At 48.4% G+C, this 21,929-nt stretch overlaps 1 protein-coding gene across 1 annotated transcript; it reads right to left on the bottom strand.

The window, feature by feature from the left end:
* Positions 1-3,859: 3,859 nt before the first annotated feature.
* On the bottom strand, positions 3,860-21,419 carry P2RY4 (pyrimidinergic receptor P2Y4). Its single transcript, XM_030576245.1, has 2 exons — positions 21,296-21,419; positions 3,860-6,736 (listed from the first exon to the last, which is right to left on the bottom strand). Exon 2 carries the CDS (start codon positions 6,718-6,720, stop codon positions 5,653-5,655), a length of 1,068 nt encoding a protein of 355 aa, XP_030432105.1. The 5' UTR covers positions 6,721-6,736; positions 21,296-21,419; the 3' UTR covers positions 3,860-5,652.
* Positions 21,420-21,929: the final 510 nt, after the last annotated feature.

Below are 21,929 nucleotides of genomic sequence, written 5' to 3'. Positions count from 1 at the left end.
CTCTAGCCTTTGTGTCTCTTCTGGACAAGGAGGCCACCTGATCTGTTTGTCCCCAACACCTTCAGTTGGCACCTTGCAGGGGAAACTGAGGCACCCACACAGTATTCAGAGAAAATGCTAAGAACATTCCCACTTTGTCACAACAGGTGCAACAAAATATAATACCATATATTGAAGCAGGCAAGTGCTGCTTCTTTTTAATTGACCCTTGTAATCTTGTGGTGCCGACGCGTTGTAGCTTCATTGTATATCAGCTCACAGGGTGGGAGAAGGGGGAGAGGCACCACCAAAAATTATACAGACCTGCCGCCTATGGCAGCAGGAAAGGCCAGTGCCCCAGGAGCTGCATGTGGAGAGACACCAGATCCCAGAACAGCAATAGCAGTGTCTCTGGGGAGACCGCACATGGGAGATTGCAGTGATTTCTGGGCATCATGTGACCAGAAAGAGATTGATCCTAGGAAGGGGATCAGAATAGAGCAAGAAAAACTCCCAGGAGCCTGGAGGGAAAGCCTAGAGTGCAAGGCTGCAGACCTCTGACAAGTGTGTCCCCTTTGGGAGAGCAAGAGATTAGTTACGAGTAAAGGCAAGTGTAACTAGGAGGTTTTGAGGCAATTGATGAAATTGAGAAAATACAGACTGTCTCTCGGGGATTGTGAGCTTGGGTGTTGCCTCCCAAGGGAAGAGGTGTGAGCCCCAGGACCTGGGGAATTTAAGGCTGGGTCTGACAAAACAGTAGGACTGGACTGTGCTGTAGGGGCCAATCCTGCTTTGGCTCCAGGGCTAGATGGGACAATCTAATAGGGCTTGTCCATCACTCACCTCAATGATTCTTTGTTGAATACATTTTTATAAATGTCATACTGACATGGCCCACGTTGTGTGAGAAGAACGCAATTCTGCAGGTGGGGAAGCACCATTCAGTAGTCCATATACATAGATACATGCCAAGAGCATAACCGTGCATGTGCCTAGACATCCCCCTCCATACCCAGACATGCACACAAACACACACTGCTCCTTACACATGTGTTGCATACACCCCTCCATGCACGAGCTCAGAGCACGCACTCCTAAGGGCTTTCAGACACACCTCATTGTTCTTTGGAGAAGGGAGGCTGCTGCATGTTGTTCCAAGGATTCAATAGGATTCAACCCAAAAGGGTGCACTAGCCCTTCCCTGCTGAAGACAGCTGTCTTGAGCAGTGAGCCTAGCTCCCCCTGCAGGTCCTTCCTGTGCTGGTTGAGGAGGCAGCTAGCCTGCTGCTCCTACTGTACAAATGACAAAGGGTCTATCACAAGCCCCTGTGCATGGAGTATCGGGTGACCAGATAGTAAGTGTGAAAAATCGGGATGGAGGTAGGGGGTAATTTGCACCTATATAAGAAAAAGCCCCAAATATCAGGACTGTCCCTATAAAATTGGGACATCTGGTCACCCTAATGGAGTAGCTTAATGGGATGGCAGGGTTGCTCCTGTAGTCACAGCTTCTATTGCTGGGCTCCCTTCCAATTGCCTGGGGCTCTGTAATTCTGCTCTGAGCTACCTCAATGGCTCTCAGCTGTGTTCTCCTGCCGTGCTGCCATGCCTTGAGGCCCAGAATGGGGGGCTGTGGCATCTTATGGGAGCACTGAATAGAGGAGGGTCCTGGCCTGGCTCTAGGCTCTTTGTGGTGAGAAGATTCGAATGGTGTTGGGGGAATATAACTGGGTAGCTCCCCAGGTAGAAGCTTCTGCACCCAGCCCCTGGTGCTTAGCTCAGGTCCCAGCGGTTAGTGTTTTTGTTTCCCAAGCCGAGTGAGTAATGTCAGGCAGCTGGTACCAGCGTGGGGAAATCCCAGCATTAAGGCTGGGATTAACCTCCCTGAGGAGCTTGATTCCATAAAACAAAAGCTGGTCTGCTACTGGCATCACTTGTGAGCAAAGCCTGAGCCTGATGCCTGCTGGAGCAGCTGCTGAGGGCCTCCAAGTGGGGAATGTCTGAGGCCACCCACTCTGCAGTATCAGAGGCAAAGTAGTACGTGGATTAGCCCCGCTTGTGGGACATGCTGGTACTAAACCCTGGAGGATGCAAATCAGGGGCACAGCACAGGCAGGCACTGCTTTCCACGAAGTCTGTAAGGAAACGGGGCTGAAACAATGGTAATATTTCCTCCATTTCCAAAGCTCCCAAAGCAATTTGCATGCCCACAGCCTCACTGAAATTCAGGACCTCTGAGGTGGAGACATCAGCACCTGGTGCAGAGCACCCTGCACAGGAGTGAGAGAACCGGACCAAGGATAAAAAGCTAGGAAACTTGTTTCTGGTCTTAGAGAGTATTCAGGGGTAGAGGGCAGCTTCTGCACCTGACTCCCCAGCCTCTGCAAGCAGAGAAGGTGATGGCACAAGACCCATCCCTTAGCTTAAAGCTTTTGCTTTGCTGTAGGGAAAGCTGGTGCTTTGGTAGTGCCCAGTGCTGGGCCCAGGCCAGGGGCATCCTGGTGAGCTGTTCCCTGGGCATAGATGACAGCAGCTTTGAAAGCAAAGATCACCCATGAGGCCAGCCTGAGTCATATGAACACAATCCTGGGGGGAGGACAAAACAGGTTGCTTTGCAGCTCCCCTCTCAGATTCCCAGTGGCAGAGATGGTCCTGCCCCAGCTCTGCTCCGCACAGAAGGCAGGCTTGGGCTCATGAATTCTAGAACGTGGAATATCTAATTCATTACAACCTAGTGCATTAGTATCATCCAGCATCATTGCTGGAGCACTTTACACACTCACCTGTATGCTGCCTTGCGGATACCACCATATGCCCACACAATTAAACAATAGAGCTATGCAAACATTTCAAAAGTAAATACTAATAAAGGAAATATTCTAAAGAGCTTGTTAATTTCCTATTATAGTGCCTCTAAGTACTTTACACTCCCAATTTCCTGGCTTCCTTGCAGAAATGCTAACACACATGCCCTAGTCAGCAGTAGTGCCACATCAGGTCACGCTAGGGACTTGTCGGGGGCTGGGGGAAGCTTTCCACTGGCTTTAGAAATGCTTGCTGGAATTTGGCTAATATCTGGCAGAGAAAAATGGAACATTAAGTGGTGAGTCTTCCCTGCCTCTTGACTCTCACCACGAATCTAAAGGGCATATTTCAGAGGCTGAGATGCTAGAACTTGTGTGAACAAGCCCATGCTCAGTTGGGCGAGAGGCAGTGAGACATGGTGGGGGTAGGGGTGGATGGTGCTGAGGTGTGTGAAAGCCATTTCAGGTATGATCTGGTGAAAAAATTAGCAGAATGGAGGGGAAATGCCCCCTTCCTACCATAGGCCTTTCTTCTTGAGGCTCAAACCTTTTATCTGAACACTTGAGCCCACTAAATGCAGATCTAAAGGGACTGGGGAAATTTCCCCAGCAGGAGCAATGTAGATGTGAAACATGCTGAGCTTGGAGTCTCCAGTACAATACCAGCCCCCCAAACCATCTAAGACCTTCTTTGGAGGCTCTGGGAAACCACCTGGGCCTTCCCCTCCGATACCTTTCCCCTTTACGAGACCTATCAGGAGGTAGCAGCTGTGCCTTCAGTTATTTCCCCACTCTTACTGCAATGGAAAACTCACTCTGGCCATCTCCAGGAGTCCTGAGGGATGAAACTGGCTCTGAACTCTCCTGAGGCCCTAAGGAAATGTGCCAAGCCACTGAGCCCAGGCAGACATGTCACCTGGCATTCCATCCTCTCTCAGCTTTCAGCAATGGACATGTCACAGCCTGGCTAAGCCAAATGGACCTTCAATGAGGCATTTAAAAGATTCTCATGCATGCCAGTTCTCTCCTGTTTATTGATTTCCTGGTGGCAATAAACAGTCCAGGGCTCTAGGAAAATTGCTCAGGAAAACATTTTATTCATGGATCAGTTAGTTGCTTTCATGGGCTTCATTGCCCTGGGGACTCTGCCCATTCTCCAGCCACCTGGAGCTAGGAGAGGTGGGAGCAAAGGTGCTATGGTGCCTTCACTGTTAGTTATATGGTGAGTCATGCCCTCCAATACACAAAGGGACAGAGACGTGTAACAGCATCTACAATACACACACCATTCCATGGCCACTGCGCAGGCTTTAACTCTGTGTGCATCCTTACCCCATCACCTGGATCCTGAGCCACCCCCAGTCTCCCTCCTGCATTGCTAGAACCAGTGCCCTGAAAGTGCTTCCTTGCCTGCCCTGGCTGCCTGCTGGCGTGGTGCCTGCTCCACCAACAGCAGCTCAGCTACTTTTGCTTGTGATTCAGACTCAGTTCCCCGCATCTTAGAGCAGCAAAAGGGAAGCAAGGCAAATGAGGTGATGTTAGTTACAGTCAGTAATCCAGGAGATACCCTTCTGCCAGCAGGGAGTTCACAGCTGGCATGGCAGCCACTGCTCCATACAGATACTGACTCAGGCTATGACATAGCATGGTCTGAGCATAGTCAGGAACCTTTCCTGACATGAGACAGCCTACTGCTGAAAGTATGGCCAGCAAAAGGCCAGGCCTCTGGGCCCAGGAATCCAGGTCAGTTATTTCTTCTTCCCTTTCCTGTCTGACCCTCGTATTGTCTTCAATAGTTAGTATATGCTGCGCCTTGAGTCCCAGCTGCGGGAGCTCCCTGCTGTCCTTTCCCAGCCCTGTGCTTTGACCCAGGGTTGACCCCATTAGGTCACTTAGTTACTGTTTATAAAGTGCTAAATAATCTTCTTTGTCAGCATTGTCTCTATTTATTTTTCAGCAAGGGTCTCTATTTTCTCTGGGTCACTTTGAAGGAAGCTCTGTATGGTTTTTTGTGCCTGGGAAGACAGGCTCCTTTCTTCTCACCTGGACCCCCTATGTAGCATATCATTAGACACAGCATGCCCTATGCTCAGTCCTCAGCTCCCTAGCATTGTACTGCAGACACTAGGCTGTGATCTTCCCTTGTCAGCAGCCCAGGGTCCCAGGCTACTTGAAACAGCCTGTTTGGGCTTTTCCCAAAATACTCAAGAAGCCAGTTTTGTGGCCTGTGGTCACTTGCTGGCTCCTTTCCTATGGTAAAATCCTCCATCTCTTTGCTCTCAGCCGCAGGCACTGGGGCTTTTGGGTTCCTAGGCTTCTGACCAGTGAAGTGTCACCGTGTCCCCTCCCTTCCCACTGCTCTTCCCCCACTTGCGTCTGAAGCAGGGAATTTGCTACCTGTGGGTCTCTCGTGCTCTTCATAAGACAGTTCCTCTGGTCTCCTCCATTTCCTTATGGGACGTAGGGGTCTCTACTCTCTGCACTCCCATTGGCATTACTCTGGGCAATCCTCCCATGCTGTGACAAGACAGGGAATATCCCTGGCTCTGAGATAGCTGTTCAGTCTGTGTAAGGGGGTGGAGCATGCTCTGAGAGTGGGAATGTAAACCTAGTTCAAAAGCATTCAGAGGTTAAACCTGGTACCAGAATGAGTCAGAAGCAGACACAGCACAGTGGGGAAATAATTCCCCACAGAGATTAGAAGGAGATGGAGAAGACCTCCATTCTGGAGTGAGACTAACCCAGCAACTCTACTGGCTTCCCTAATGCTGGTCCTACATTCTGGCCTAGATGCATACTGGCTCCCTAGGCTCTAGTCCTTTCAATACTCCTTGCTGCTTCCATTGTCTATCAGTTTCACCCCCTTTTTTCAGGCATCATTTATGGAGTAGCTGGCATTCTTCTTGAGTTGTGAGATGAGGGCTAGAGTAGATGGGTTCTCAGATTTGGGCATTTTGAGCGCAGCCCGACGCAGCCTTCCCCTGTACTTATCCCCAGCCAGGAAGTACAGGATGGGGTCTATGCAGCTGTTGATGCTGGCCAGAGGCCGTGTGATCTTGTAAGTAAAGTTGACGATGTTGAGGGTCCTGCAGTTGGCTTGGAAGAGCCGGGCAATATAGTACAGTGTCCGTGTGATGTGGAAGGGTAGGAAGCAGATGACAAAGACTGTGATTACAATGATGATAATTTTGATAGAGCGTTTCCTGTAGAAAGAGATGCTCTGGTTGGAGCTAGATAGGCTAGGTTTCCAAAGCCTCTTAGCCATCAGGCTGTAGCACACAACGATCACCAGAAAGGGGATGCCAAAGAGGAGGGCCATGATTGAGGAGCTGTAATGCACATAGTGGTCAAACTCTTCGGGCTTGGTAGTGTCATGGCAAAGGGTGTCATTGCCCCTGGTGCTGATGGTGACAAAGATCAGGTTGGGTATGAGGCAAATGATGACAACGAACCACACACCCACGCAGATGAGGCGGGCGTGCTTGGTCTTTACCCACCTAAGCGACTGAATGGGGTGGCAGACCCCCACGTAGCGGTGCACGCTGATGCAGGTGAGGAAGAGTATGCTACAGTATAGGTTGGCATAGAAGAGAAAGCGCACAATCTTGCAGAGTCCCTCCCCAAAGGGCCAGTTGTTGCGGTCAGCATAGTAATAGACCAGGGTGGGGAGAGAAATCACATACAGAGTGTCTGAGACGGCCAGATTGAACATGTAGGTGGTGGTAGCGTTCCAGGGTCTCATCTTACAGATAAACATCCACAAGGCCCAGAAATTGAGCAGCAGCCCCACCACAAAGACAAACCCATAGGACATGGGCAGCAGGATGAATTTAAACTCCTCATTGAAGACGCAATTCTTCTCACCTTCGCTGGTGGTATTTGCTGTCAGCTGGAAATCAGGTGTTGGAGCTGGGAATGTCGTCACTGAAGTGGCCATTACCTGAAGCCAATCTCTGAAAAGGCAATAATAAAAACATCTGTTAATCACTGATCTCAGCCGCTGTCAGATATGAAGAATCCAGGGGGCCAGATCTTCCTCTCTTAGGCACTCCTGCTGCTTTGATGATCATTTGTGGGGGTTTTCCAATGCCTCCCACCTATGGACCTTTACCCAGCCAAGGAGGATTTGACAACTCTCCTTTCTAAGCCCCCTGAGTGACACAAAGCACCTATGAGACCCTACAAGTATGCGTCAGAAGAAAACCCTGTTTCTCTCCCTCCTCCCCAAACTCTAGCAGCTACTCAGATAATCCCACTGTTTTCCTAACAATGAGACCTTTGTGAGCCATAGCAGCCCCACACTCGATGCCAGCACAGCCTCTCAAAAACTGATTCAGACTAATTAACATGTCCTCAATGATGCTGCAAATCCCAGAGGGGTGATTTACAAAGGAGAGTGCAGGGTCACTGGAGAGGAAAGAGTCTTGCCTGGAGGCACATTCTGCTCTGGAGAAATCCCTGAGGAGCAGCTAAAGGGGCCTCTTAGAAGACCATTGTCCATCAGCATTGAAAGGGGCCTCAACTTCCCCCGAATTGGAGGCATTCCCAGTTTCAGAACACTGATCTCTGAGCCACACAGAGAAGAGTCATTACAAAGCTGAGTCTCATCCCAGTGCAGCCGTGAGCTCAGAATCCAGGTGAGATATGTCCCAGGTAGCACATCAACAGCAGGGGCCCAGGGGTTATGTGTGTCTGGCAAATGAATCTCCAGGGCAGGGAAAGAGCCATAAAATGGCTCCACTTACATCTCAGAATATTTACAGCCCAGAGTCCTGATTCTCCCCTGCAGGAGATGAGTAACTTGCATCTACTAGCTGCATCCTATGGGGGTGTCAGGCCCCAGAAGGTTCTGAGCACCTCAGCAGCCCCCAGAATCTCCCTAAAGATTTTGAAATTAGCTCATTTCCCTGCCTGGCATTTTCAGAAAGGCAGCAGCCCGTCACCCAGGACACCAGCTACAATGAGGGACCACAGGCAGAAATCAGAAGAAGGCAACTGACAAAACTCACCAAAAGCTCCCAGTGTCACAGAGGACAAAAGTGCAGCTGACTGAAGCAAAGCAGCTGCTCCAGGCAGGCACTGGATGATCTGGGTACACTTGCTTTATCACCATGCCCCACTGCCTATTCTACTGTGAAGCCAACACTTGTGTAGCTCCGTTAACAAAAGGCCAAAGTCACATCAAGGGCAAGGCCAAAAGGCATAAACTGGTGAATGGTGGACTGGGTGACAGGGCCCACTCCAAGAATAAAGTATTTGGCCTCTCAATCCCAGAGCAGGAGCTCAGGGTAAGCGGTGCCCTGCAGGCCCCAGTGCTCTCAGGATTGCCACTCAGTCTGCCCCGCATCTCATCAGCAACCAGACTAACACAGCTACCACTCTGAAACCTGAATCTACAGACACCTGCTGGTAATTTCCCTCACAATGGATTGTCCTGAGAGCAGCAACCTGCAGAAACGGTCTCTGAAGCCCTGTTGTGGGAGCAAGATTCTTGCCAGAGGCTGGGGTGGAGAATGTATATATTTTGGTTGTAAAGGGCACTAACTTAGATCTGTCTGTTGTACCAGGGACTGGTTGGCTGGTGATTCCCACCATCATCTGCAGCATCAGAGGATTAAATGGATTAAAAAATGTTACATGATAATCTCACAAAATAACTGTAAACGGGGAATAGTCATCCAACATGGGTGTTCCTAGCAGGGGCTTGCAGAGCTCTGTTCTTGGCCCTAATGCTATTAAGTAGTTTTATCAATAATCCGGAAGAAAAGCTAAAACCACTACTGTTAAAATTTCAGACGACACAAAAACTGTTAAATAACGATGGGGACAGACCAGTTGTACAGGCTAACCTGGATCACTTGGTAAGGTGCGATCATTTGAATAATATGCATTTTAATACAGCCAGTTGCAAGTCATACTAGCAACAAACAATGTAGGTCACATTAAATGATGGGACACAGTATTCTAGAATGCAGTGACACTGACAAGGACCCTTCGGTCATGGTAGGTAACCAGTTTAACATGAGCTCCCAGTGCAATGCTTTAGCAAAGAGGGCAGAGATGACCTTAGATGTATACCCAAGGGCATACAAGTAGGAGTAGGGAGCTGGTATTATCGCTGTATGAGGCAGTAGTGAGACCACTACTGGAATAGTGTGTTCAGTTCTGCTGTCCACCTTTCAAAAGGAATGTTGAAAAATTGTAAAGGGTTCTTAACAAGAGCTAAAAGAATGATTGGAGATCTGGAAAACATGCCCTAAAGTGAAAGCATTAAGAAGCTCAATCTATCAAGTTCACCAAAAGAAGGTTGAGAGGTGACTTGATCACAGCCTGTAAGTATCGACATGGGGGACAGATTTCTGATAGCAGACAGTTCTTTAATCTAGCAGAAAAGGGCATAATGCGATCCAAAGGTTGGAAGGTGAAGCTAGAGGCATTCAAATTAGAAATAAGGTGCGTATTTTTTACAGTGAGGTTAATTAACCACTGAAACACCATCCTTAGGGATGTGGTGGGTTCTCCATCACCTAAAGTCTTTAAATCAAGACTGGATTGTTTTCTAACAGTCATGCTATAGTTATGTGCTTGATACAGAGTATATTGGGTATGGTTCTCTGGCCTGTGTTATAGTGGGGGTCAGACTAGATGGTCTTAATAGTACTTTTTGGGCTTAAAATCTATGACTTAATGAAATTGCTACATTCTTCTCATCAAGAGCATGATGCCCAGAAAAGCTGCATATAGCTCACAACTGTAGACCTGTTCAGAAGAAGACAAGGTGATAGTGCATGGTAATGGGCATGCTGGTTTACACTGGTGCAGGGCAGAAGCCTGCAGTAGCCAGATCTCTGTTTATTTTGTTATAGCAACTTCCCATCCTGTTTGTCTTTCATCCAGCTGTTGTATCCTATCTGACATGTAGATTGTGAGCTTTCTCATTACTTGGCTGTGCAGTGCTTAGTAAAATGGGGCCCTGATCCTTGACTGCAGTTCCTGGACCTACAGTAATAATAATCCTGCAGGTGGACTGGGATGCAAGTGAGACTGACATGCAGAAGGTGCAGACGAGGCTGCTGTAGCTTTCCACCTGCAGGACATCCAATGCTAGTGTCAATCATATCTCTTGATTTCAGTATTTACTTGTGTACCAGATGGAACTGGATCTTGAAGCCCAAACTAAACACTGTCTGCAATTTCCCTCTAGCTACCAAAGGTGCAGATTGCTGCACAGGTTTATTACAGAGCTAAATTATATTCAGTATCCTTGGAGAGCAAACGCCTGGAGTTCAGAGGGCAGACAGGACCTATCAAATATTAACAAATGGAGCTCAGCCAATTCCACTGTAAACAGATGAGAAAAATGGGAAAGTAGGAAAGTCTAGCAACCTTCACAGAAGCTGCTGTTACCAGATGCAGGACACTTCTGCAAGCTGTGACTTGGCTTTCCTGTGGGGAATGCTGCAGAATTGTAGTATTGTCTTTGGTTATAATAACTTCATTGAGAAACCACCCAGGGAAATTCAGACACTACAGGAAATGTTACTGGGGATTTAGGAGGGGGTCCTTGTCCCTCTGAGCCAGTGCTAAGTCAATGCCCCACTGTGATGCCAGGTGACTGTGCTGTGGGAGGCATGATATTCCAGAGGAGATGAAATGCTCAACCACCTGTGATACTTTTCATAAGAATGTCAGGTTCTCAGCCCCTTCAGCTGACTAGTTTACGTAACCTGGTGCCTCCCTAAAATTCCTCTGCAGTTTCTATTGGATCCAGGATTCTTCTTTCTCTCCTCTCCTAAAGTGCTGTAGAATGTTGATATTAATCAGCAATCATTGTGATGGGCGTGATATAAATACCCAATGTTCGATCAGATATCTTCAGGTTCATAAATCAGTAGTGCTCTATTGAAGTCAATAGAAATATGCTAGTTTACACCAGCTGAGAATCTGGCCAAAGAAACAGCTGCCATGTCCTACCCCAGGGCTCTGTCCGTCAATTCCTTTTTGAATATGCACAAGGTAGAGGCTTCCTGTGAGTGTTTACTGGCTAGAAGATCCTTCACCTGGGTCAGGTGAAGTTTGATTTATTTTGAAGTGGTGCCCACTTCAACCAGGCATTTGGTTTGGCCGATGTGTCCCTGGGAAGCATTAAATACTTTCTCTCCTCACTGAAGGGTGGTGTAGATCTGACTTGCTGCCCAAACAGAAGCTGCTCTATTGAACAGTCCCATACGGAAAGAAAGGAAGAATGAAATGGGGTGAATGGAACAGTGGGGACCGGCCTGTGTCCACTCAGCTGCTAAGGAGTGGCTGGAGTTTTCTTTCTAGTAGTAACCATGTGGAAACCATGGGATTCTCCCAGGCAGTCTCTGGACTCACACATGCAGCCAGACGTGTTGAAGCCTATCTTCAGTCTAGGAATGGATATTGGAGATGTCACCATCATATAGTTCGTCATCTAATCACCACCTCATCTAGGCAGAGACCAGAGCCGTTCCACAATAGTAATGATCAACCAAAGCTGGTCCACCACTGAAGACTCCTGAACTCCCTAGGTTTTCAACTCGCCCTCGGAGAAAAGCCACACAAACACAAGGCCAAAGCACCAATGAGTTAGTACGGTACAATCACCTGTTGTCCACTACCATTGGCATCCAACCCATCCATTTCCCCCACCCCCAACTGACCAAGAAGACACAAGGGTTGACAGATGAACTACAGCAGTTGAGGCGCACATGAAGAAAGTTCAAACTCCAGAGATGCAAAAAACATTCTGAATCCCTCAGCCAGCAGCACAAACACCACTTCTAGGACCAGGCCACTGCAGTAACAGAGCCTTCTACTCATCAACAATCATTTCAGCAGAATCAGGGCCATTAGAGCTATTTCATACAGTGAACCAGCTAATCAACCCTGACTGTGTAGCCCAGCATCGACCATTGTGAAGAGCTGTCAGCATACTTCACTGATAAGATCAGCTGAATACCTATGGAGCTAACTGAGACAGAAAATTCCTCCCCGACATGATTTGTATTAGCTGCTTCATGGTCTATGACTGAGTCTGGCTCAATCACACAAGCCAAAGTTCAAAAAGCCCTGAAACATATTAGAGCCACAGCCTATGAAACAGATTCATGCCACTTCTGGCTGGTACAAGCCAAAAAATAACAAGTATGCCTACTCCTAATGGAAATAGTCTGTGCCCTCACCTACCAGACTCCTTGGAAAATGCAATAGTTTACCCGTCGTCAATGATAGCCAACACTTGAGCCTGAAGATCTCTTCAGCTAACATCCTGTCTCCAACCTCCCTTACCTGGACAAAATAATTGAGAAAATAGCTCCAACATATGACATCAGCCAACACACTGGATAGCTCAGAATCAGGGTTCAGCTCAAGGCACAGCACAAAGACCACTCTAGTAACACTAAAAGACAATTTTCTCATGGCCATGGACACAAATCAGATCTCCATGCTCACTCTGCCGGACCTCTCTGAAGCCTTGGATACAGTGGACCACAAGGCGCTACTAACGCACCTATATGACAAAGCTGGAGTAGTCAGCTCAGCATTACAGTAAAGCCAATCATTCCTCACTGGCAGACCCAGAGTGGTGATGGGTAGTGGCTCTTCCTCTCCAAAGGCCTCACCTGCTGGGTCCTGCTGGATTCCTACTTCTCTTCACTACTTACGGGAGACCACTGGGGGAGAGAGACAGACCTCATGGCCTCAGCTGCAAACAGTATTCCATGGACACAACTGTTTATTTCATCCTCAAGTAATGCAACCACTGCCACTACTAAAGTGTCAGAATGCCTACAAGAAATAAACTCTTGGATGAAGAGCCACTGATTCAAGCTAAACCTGAGCAAAACCAAAAGGATGATAGTTGGAAACAGAAAACCCTTTGAAGAGTTGGCCAAGATATTGTCTCCACCTCCCATTGAAGGCATGGAGCCCCCATTGGTCAGAGTGGTACAAAACCTCAGGGTCTTGTTTGATTCCTTCCTAAGCCTGGATTACCAGGCAGTATCAGTTTCCAAAAATGTCTTCTTTCACCTTCAGATTGTTAGGAAACTTAGGCCATTCCCCCTGGACAAGGACCTGCCCATACTAATCAATGCATTTGTTGCCTCCAGACTGTGTTACAGTAAATCATTGTATCTGAAGCTGAATGTCAAGATGATGCACAGGCTCCAACTGATACAGAATGTGGCTGCCCGCCTTCTCCATGGCATAGGCTGCCATGAGCACATCAGGCCTGTGCTCAAGTCCCTCCACTTGGTCCGAGGCCAGTTTAAGGCCTTGATCCTAATTTTCAAAGAAATTAATGGATTGGCTACATCGGGGACCGAATTTTGAACTATGAATCATCATGACAGCTGTACTCCTCTGAGGCAATAGAAAATCTCAAAGCCTTGGGCGAAGCACAATGCATGGAACAGTCTTCCAGAGGTGATCAAGCAAATCCAGAGCCTGACTATCTTGAGGAACCACTGCAAGGTCTTCCTCTTTTGAGAAAGCCTTTCCACTCTATGTGGTGCTCACAATATGAACACCGCCTTCTATTCTCAAACCCTTACCCACTACTATCACCCCCTGAAAAACAACCCCACACTCTACCCTACAGAGTTTTGATTCTGAAAAGGGAGGAGTGTGAGAGACTTTATGAAGTTCACTAAGGACTTTGCTATTGTTGTTCATGGATATAGAATATCAGGGTTGGAAGGGACCTCAGGAGGTCATCTAGTCCAACCCTCTGCTCAAAGCAGAACCATTTCTTAACTAAATCATCCCAGTCAGGGCTTTGTCAAGCCTGACCTTAAAAACCTCTAAGGAAGGATTTTATTGTTGATTTTATCTGGATGGCACTATAAAACCCTAAGATAAATAGTAACTACTCACTCTGCCTTTAGCCCTGGAGGCTGCAGAGAGCCTGAGACAGGAGAAGCCACTGTCAGATTCTGAACTGACACATCTTTCTGTGCCAAGTCTCTTCTTAGTGGACATAACCTGGCAGTAAAGTGTCATGACAGCTGGGAGAGAGGAAACATTCCACAGTTCCTTATCTCAGTTGGAATGATTAACAAATGGAAACCTTGTAAACTCTGCAATTCGCCATGGGGACAGCAATATTATCTCACCGGTGACAGACCTTCACAGAGTGAAGAAGTGGATGTGTCCTCTTTACAAAACTGCACAGGAAACTCCCCAACACTGTGCAATGAGCCCAATTTCAGAACTGAAGGAATGAGTCACTCAGAATACCAGGCATGAAATTGCCCTGGGTAATTTGGGGAATCTCCCATATAGAACAGAATAACACAAAGCTCCCCAGGGCTGATAGAGCTCAGCAAACCTAAATTCAGGGCAGAGTGTATGTGGTGATGGGACCTCAGCTGTAGAGCACGTCTTCCATGAGTGGTTCAGGCTGAGCCTGTTCTGATCTCTGGGCAAAAACCATCTCTTCACTGAGGTCTCCCCTAGGAATGGCATCTCCCTAAGAGAAGAACATTTCCAGGAATGGGAAGAGACAAAGAGCTGTGTCATGCAAATGTCAGTTGTTTGACATTTGAATGCTGTAGTGATGGTCCTTATGAATACTGGAGATAGATGCCATCTACTGAGGAGGATGGAGCAGGGCCAGGGCAGAGAGGAAGGTAGGGAAGAGACATTTGGAATCCCTCTGCTCTGGGGCAAGATCCTCCTTCAAGAAGTGTTAACAATAGTGGCAGAACAAGGTTCCCAAAAGCTCATCTCCTCACAGGGCAGAAAGATGTGAGACAGTGACACCCAATATGACATGGCTGCTGCCAGCTCACAGAGAGGCATCCCTGCTTCTCTCTGTGCCCTGCCCAGCTCATCATCAAGGGGCACTCCCCTGCCTCCCCACCCTCACCTCCCTGCTGATGCCCTTCCCTCAGCCCTGCCCCTCCCAGCAATCGCTCCTATCAGGTTTGTGTTATCCTGGGGCCAGAGCTCTATATTTGCTCTCACTGTTGACATTGGCTTGGAAACTGGCTGTGGAAATGAGAAGATGCACCCTCCAGATGGGATGCAGGAAGGCATTCTCAGGCCAGATACAGCTTGGAGCAGCTCAGAACAAGAACAGTATTCTGCATCCAGTCAAGAGGACCCTCAGTAACCATTCTCCAGGATTCCTCCCAGTCCCAACTGCTCAGCCTAAAGTGCTCCCATTTTCAAGTGTCCTTGACAGGGCACTGAGGATTCATAGGTTATAAAGCCAGAATCGACTATTGTGATCACCTAGTCTGCCTTTCTGCATAACACAGGCCAGAGAACTGCCCTGAATTAATTCCTGTTAGAACTAGAGCAAATCTTTTAGAAAAACATCCTATCTTGATTTAGAAACGTCCCCTAATGGAAAATCCACCACAACTCTAGGTAAATAGTTCCAGTGCTCAATTACCTTCACTGTTAACAAACTGCATCTTATTTCTAATCTGAATTTCTCTCACTTCAACTTCCAGCCCTTGGATCTTGTTGCACCTTTGTCTGTTAGATTGAAGAGCCCTCTCTTATCAAACTCCTGTCCCCGTGTATGCAGAGATATTGGAGCCAAGTCAGTCCCAGAATATTAGAGAAACAAGGTCCGTGAGGTAATGTCTTTTATTGGCCCAACTTCTGTTGGTGAGAAAGACAAGTTATTGAGCTTACACAGAACTCTTTTTGAGGGCTCCTGAGGAAGAGCTCTGTGTAAGCTCAAAAACTTGTCTCTCTCACCAACAGAAGTTGGTCTAACAAAAGATAGATATTCTTTTTCCCCATGAAGATACTTATAGACTGATCAAGTCACCCCTTAACCTTCTGTTTGTTGAGCTAAACAGCTTAAGCACCAGGAATCTGTTTAATCATTCCCATGGCTCTTCTCTGAACCGTCTCCAATTTATTAACATCCTTCTTGAACTGAGCACACCAGAACTGGATTCAGTATTCTAGCAGTGGTGCCAAATACAGAGGTGATGATAACATCCCTACTTCTACTTGAGGTTTCTGTGTATGCATTCAGTGATCACATTAGCTCTCTTGACCATGATGTTGCAATGGGAGCTTATGTTCAGCTGATTATCCACCAGGACCCCAAGTCCTTTTCAGAGTCACTGCTACCCAAGATAGCATCTCCCATCCCGTAAGTATGGCCTGCATGCTTTTTTCCTATATGTAGGACTTTACATGTATAAAAACGTATTGTTTGCTTGCACCCTGCTTATCAAGTGATCCAAATGACCTGCCCTGTTCATTTATGTTTTCAATCAGTTCATTGAATCGCATAGAGTCAAGAACTGATCCCTGCTGGACCCACACTCACGCATTCCTGATTCCCCATTTAGAATTACATTTTAAGACCTGTCAGTTAACCAGTTTTTAATGTGTTTAATGTGTGGTGTGTTGATTTTGTGTGATACCATCTCAAATGCCTTACTGAAGTCTGTCTATTACCTCACTGCTATTACCTTTATCAATCAAGTTTGTAATGTCATCTAAAACAAAAATCAAGCATTAGGGGGAGGGGCAGGGTTCAGGTCCCATACACTGCACAGAATGTGATCCCCAGAACCCTCTTCACTGTGGCTTACTGCATCTGAATGTGTCACTTCTTCTGGCCCTGACACATGAGGAATGCCTATAGTGGAGCTGGAGGTGTAATTTCTAGCTCAGGCAGACATACCCACGCTAGCTTTGATCAAGCTAGCACCCTAAAAATAGCAATGTAGTCATGGCTGCATGGTCAGCAGGACGATAGCCAACAGAAGGAGCAGCATTGCCAGGTTCTGGAAGGAAATGGGCCCCATCTGTCTAAGAGAAGGGTAGAGCCTATAGAGGGGGAGGTGATGTAAGGGGTAGAACAGTAATGACCGCCCAAAAAGATGTACGATCAGTGTCAGGCAATGCAACATGGACTCCCTCTCATAAGCAGCCCCTTTGTTCCCCATTATGGTTCTAACCCACATGCAATGCTGTTAGTGAAGCACCAGCCCCTGCAATGGCCAGGCATGCAAATCTACAGTGACCAAGGGTAAGTCTACACTATGGGATTACTCCGATTTTACATAAACCGGTTTTGTAAAATAGATTGTATAAAGTTGAGTGCATGCAGCCACACTAAGCACATTAATTCGGTGGCGTGCATCCCTGGTCTGAGGCTAGCGTCGATTTCTGGAGCGTTGCACTGTGGGTTGCTATTCTGTAGCTATCCCATAGTTCCCGCAGTCTCCCCCGCCCCTTGGAATTCTGGGTTGAGATCCCAGTGCCTGATGGGGCAAAAATCATTGTCGCGGGTGGTGCTGGGTAAATGTCGTCACTCATTCCTTCCTCTGGGAAAGCAACGGCAGACAATCATTTCATGCCCTTTTCCCCTGGATTGCCCTGGCAGACACCATAGCACGGCAACTATGGAGCCCGTTCAGCTCTTTTTTTTACTGTCACCATATGTCTACCTGATGCCGCTGACAGGCGATACTGCAGCGCTACACAGCAACTTCACTTGCTTTTGCATGATAGCAGAGAAGGTTATCAGTTGTTCTGTACCCTCTGCTGCCATTGTAAATTGGCAATGAGATGTCAGTTATCTGTCGTTCTATACTGTCTGCTGCTATCATGGGTGCCCCTGGCTGAGGTTGGCCTAAAATATGGGACAAGTGTACTAGAGAACCAGTGTATCACAGAGCACAGCTGCTCCATGTCAGATCCCACAGAAATGACGAGCTGCATGCCATTCACAGGGGTTGCCCCTGCAACAACCCCACCTGTTGCTTCCCTCCTCCCCAACCTTCCTGGGCTACCGTGGCAGTGTCCCCCCCCCCATTTATGTCATGAAGTTATAAAGAATGCAGGAATAAGAAACAGTGACTTGTTAGTGAGATAAAATGAGGGGGAGGCAGCCTCCCACTGCTATGACAGTCCAGGCAGGACATTAAGCGGTGCGGGGGAGAGGAGCCCAGCATCCCACTGCTATGATAGTCCAGGCAGTACAGAATCTTTTCTTTACACAGGAAAAGGAGGGGGCTGATGGAGCTCAGCCCCCAGTTGCTATGATGAGGACGGTTACTAGCCCTTCTGTACCATCTACTGGGAATGACCGGGAATCATTCCTATTTTTACCCAGGCGCCTCCAGCCAGCCTCACCTGAGGCCAGCCAGGAGCACTCACGGGCTGATGACAAGGACGGCTAGCAGTCCTACTGCACCATCTGCTACTGGGGAGGGGAGAGGAGCGGATACTGCTCTTCACTGCCGCAGCATCGCATCTACCAGCAGCATTCAGTAGACATAGGGTGACACTGAAAGAAGTCAATAAACGATTTCTTTCCCTTTTCTTTCACGTGGGGGGGAGGGAGGGAGTAAATTGTCGAGCTATATCCTGAACCACGCCGGACAATGTTGGAACCTACAGGCATTGGGAGCTCAGCCAAGAATGTAAATATTTTTCGGAGACTGCTGTGGACTGTGGGATAGCTGGAGTCCTCAGTACCCCCTCCCTCCATCCATGAGCATCCATTTGATTCTTTGGCTTTCTGTTACGCTTATCATGCAGCACTGTGTAGCCTGGAGATTTTTTTCAAATGCTTTGGCATTTCGTCTTCTGTAACGGAGCTCTGATAGAACAGATTTGTCTCCCCATACAGCGATCAGATCCAGTATCTCCCGTACGGTCCATGCTGGAGCTCTTTTTGGATTTGGGACTGCATCGCCACCCGTGCTGATCAGAGCTCCACACTGGGCAAACAGGAAATGAAATTCAAAAGTTCGCGTGGCTTTTCCTGTTTACCTGGCCACTGCATCCAAGTTGAGATTGCTGTTCAGAGTGGTCACAGTGGTGCACTGTGGGATACCGCCCAGAGGCCAATACCGTCGATTTGCGGCCACACTAACCGTAATCCGATATGGTAATACCAATTTTAGCGCTACTCCTCTCATTGGGGAGGAATACAGAAACCGATTTAAAGAGCCCTTTATATCGCTATAAAGGGCCTCGTAGTGTGGACGGGTACAGCGTTAAATCGGTTTAACGCTGCTAAAATCGGTTTAAACGCGTAGTGTAGACCAGGCCCAAGAAATAGTGAGTGCTGCAGCTGGTGGAGGCACTAGGGGATGCATTGGCCCCAGCCCTTTGACACAGGAAGGAATCTGCAGACTGAGGCTCCAGGCCCTGCCTGTATCCCACCACCCACTCCCAGCCCTGCTCAGACCCCGCTGCCCACTTTAAATACATTCTGTTGCCCCTCTACCATGCCACGCCCTGCCATCTCCCACTGCCCAGGACAAATGTCTTCCACTACCCATCTCCCACTGCCTGCACCAAATGATTCCTGCTGCCAAGATTTAAATCAAGACTGGATGTTTTTCTCAAAGATCTGCTTTGGGAATTATTTTGGGGATGTTCTGTTGCCTGCGCAGTACAGGAGGTCAGACTAGATGATCACAGTGGTCCCCTTTGGCCTTGGAGTCTTTGAAACTCCCTTCACCTGCACTTGCTGCTGGAAAAGGATACTGAACCCTGCCGTGTGACTTTATTCCAGGTGCCTCCTAGTTTGTATATTTATACAGGCAGTTTGAAAGTGTCAATAAAATGAATGAGGGTATCAGTAAAGAGCCCAGATTTTCCTTTAGCAGCTCAAAGCTCCTGTCTCCTTCCTTTCAGGAGCCAATGACATAATACTCTGTTCTATCTGCGTGACGCACCCTGTCTTGGCAGGAAATTGCAAGGGTGTGTGTCCTAAGCCACCACTCCAGGGGTTGGAGTGCAGATTGCACTGTATACAGGGATGGGCACTTGGGGGCTGTTGACAGACAGACAAGCATCTCAGTGATTTAGCAGCTGAGGAACAAACCCAGTCAGGGTCGTCCTGTGACCTGGTTAGGGACTGGGGTGACCAATTTTATAGGGACAGTCCCAATATTTGGAGCTTTTTCTTATATAGGCTCCTATTACCCCCCACCCCTTCTTGATTTTTCACACTTGCTATCTGGTCAGTCTAGTAGGGAGGAGCGCACCTTCATCGTCTTCCACACTCCTCTAGGAAATTGCAAAACAAGAAAGGAAGTAATGTAAAACTTCCTGTGTAAGGCCCCTTGTCTGTAATCACTATGCTACAGTTCTGTCACAAGGGGAGCATGACCCAATTTCTCTCTGAGACTTCCCTTCACAGCAGCAGCAAAAACAGGTACAGTGGGGCCAGGTCCCCAAGGACCTTTCCCTGAAGCTAAAGACAGCCCAACACTACCACACACGGTCTGCTCCTCCCCACAGTGACCCAGTTTCTCAGCCAAGCAGGATGGGAGGTGAGGGCCCTTTCCTTTTCTCTGTCAGCAGAAAGATGCCAGGAGCCAGTGTTCCCACCCAATAGACCCTCATACAATGGGAATTTCACCCCTTACACACCTTTGGGGAGGCAGGAGGGAACCTGTGCAGTCTTCAAAGCTAGTGGAGATCAGTGCAAGGAGCAAGTCTACCTTACACCAAGGTGGCCATGTGGGGTGAGGAAGAAGGTGAGGAGGTGGCCATGTTGAATTGAGGAGGGGGAGGCCATGTTAGAAGAGGCAAAGAAGGCAGCCATGTTGGGGTGAGGAGGAAGAGATGGTGATGTTAGCCGGTGTGTTGAGTGAGCAGGGACCCACGTTGGGACATGAGCCAGGGTTCTGCCTGGTGGCACCACACATGGCTTTCGGTGAGTTATTCAGCTATTTCTATTTAACACCCATAAAACCCAGACCCCATCTTGGGCCCGGTTCCTCTTAGCGCAGGAATAGTATCAGCGTGCTGGCCTGCTGAGGTTAGCCAACCCCTGCATGCCTGGACATGGGGCTGGGAGGGGATAGCTCAGGACTCCATGCTGGGGAGGGTTTGATTACCAGTGTTTGGACTGTGGTGGTGCCAGAGGCCGGGATCAGGGCCCCTCTGTGTTAGGTGCTGTACACACAGATAACAAAAAGATAACCTCAAAACAGTTACAGTCTGTGTCTGAGCACTTCTTGTGTGAGCCCTGGAGTGAAATTTGTTCCCCTCAAAGTAGGAGTCTTCCTGGTCTTGGCCACTGCCCCTATGTTTTCCCCAGCTGATTTTGTTTTGCTAGTTGCTGGTTCTGGAGTGAACCCCACTGTCCAAGGCAGGACCCTCTCCCACTTGTGTTTATTTGCCTCTCTGAGCCTCTGGTGTTCATAGGGGGTTAGTTATGTGGTAGCATGACAATTCACCCCACACCCCAAACATCACAGGATGTCATAGGACTCCAATACAGCTACAGAATCTGGGTTTTCTCCCTCCCCCTCCCTTGTGCAGATGGGTGACCAGACAGAAAGTGTCAAAAATTGGGATGGGGGTGGGGAGACCCAGAAAAAGACCCAAAAATCAGTACTGTCCCCATAAAATCGGGACATTTGGTCACCCTAGTGCAAGTTCTTGCAGTACCTCTCCATGACCATTTGGGTCAGCCTGGCCCTGTTGCCACAGCTCCCTGCAGGAACTCCACAGTCTCCCCACATGCCCAGCCTCACCTGCTCTCCCCAGTTTCCGGGTCAGTTCCTCAGGTGATGTGTGTCCCTGTGTTGGGCTGGGCCCCAGTTTGATCCCATCCCTGGCCAGCCGGTGCTGCAGTTCCTCCTGGTCACCATACAGCTCTTGCTCAAACTGGGCACTTGCAGAGTTTCAGGCTTACTCTCTGAACAATGTGCTAAGGAGAGGGAGGGCCAGGGGTGGGGAGAGGCGGGGACAGAAGCCAGAGGCTGTCAGTGCCAACTCCCTCCTTCCATCCAGCTCACCAGTTCAATGTGCACTTCTGAGAACACCCGTACATATCCAAGGGGCCCAGACCCAGCCAGAATCCCTGATCTGCAGCCTCATCGCTCCCCACTTATTCATTCCCTTTGCCCTTCCTCTGCCACATTTCAGCCACTCTCTTCACTGCCTCTTTGATTGCCCAACAAACTTTCTGGTCCTTTGTAGATTCACCACACTGTGACACTCCCACTGACTAGACTAGAGGGAGGATATAGGGTCTGGGAAGCTGCATGGAAATGGGTGCCCTGACTCAGGTGCCTGCCTGAAAAGAAATTGCACTGCAATGGAGGGCAGTGAGAAACTTGTCTGGGCAGTGGGGGACAGGGAGAGTGGAAGTCACTGGCTTTCTGA

This window comes from Gopherus evgoodei, chromosome 9 (genome assembly GCF_007399415.2).
Source record: "Gopherus evgoodei ecotype Sinaloan lineage chromosome 9, rGopEvg1_v1.p, whole genome shotgun sequence".
NCBI lineage: Eukaryota > Metazoa > Chordata > Testudines > Testudinidae > Gopherus > Gopherus evgoodei.
This window is presented reverse-complemented; position numbering and strand designations above follow the sequence as displayed.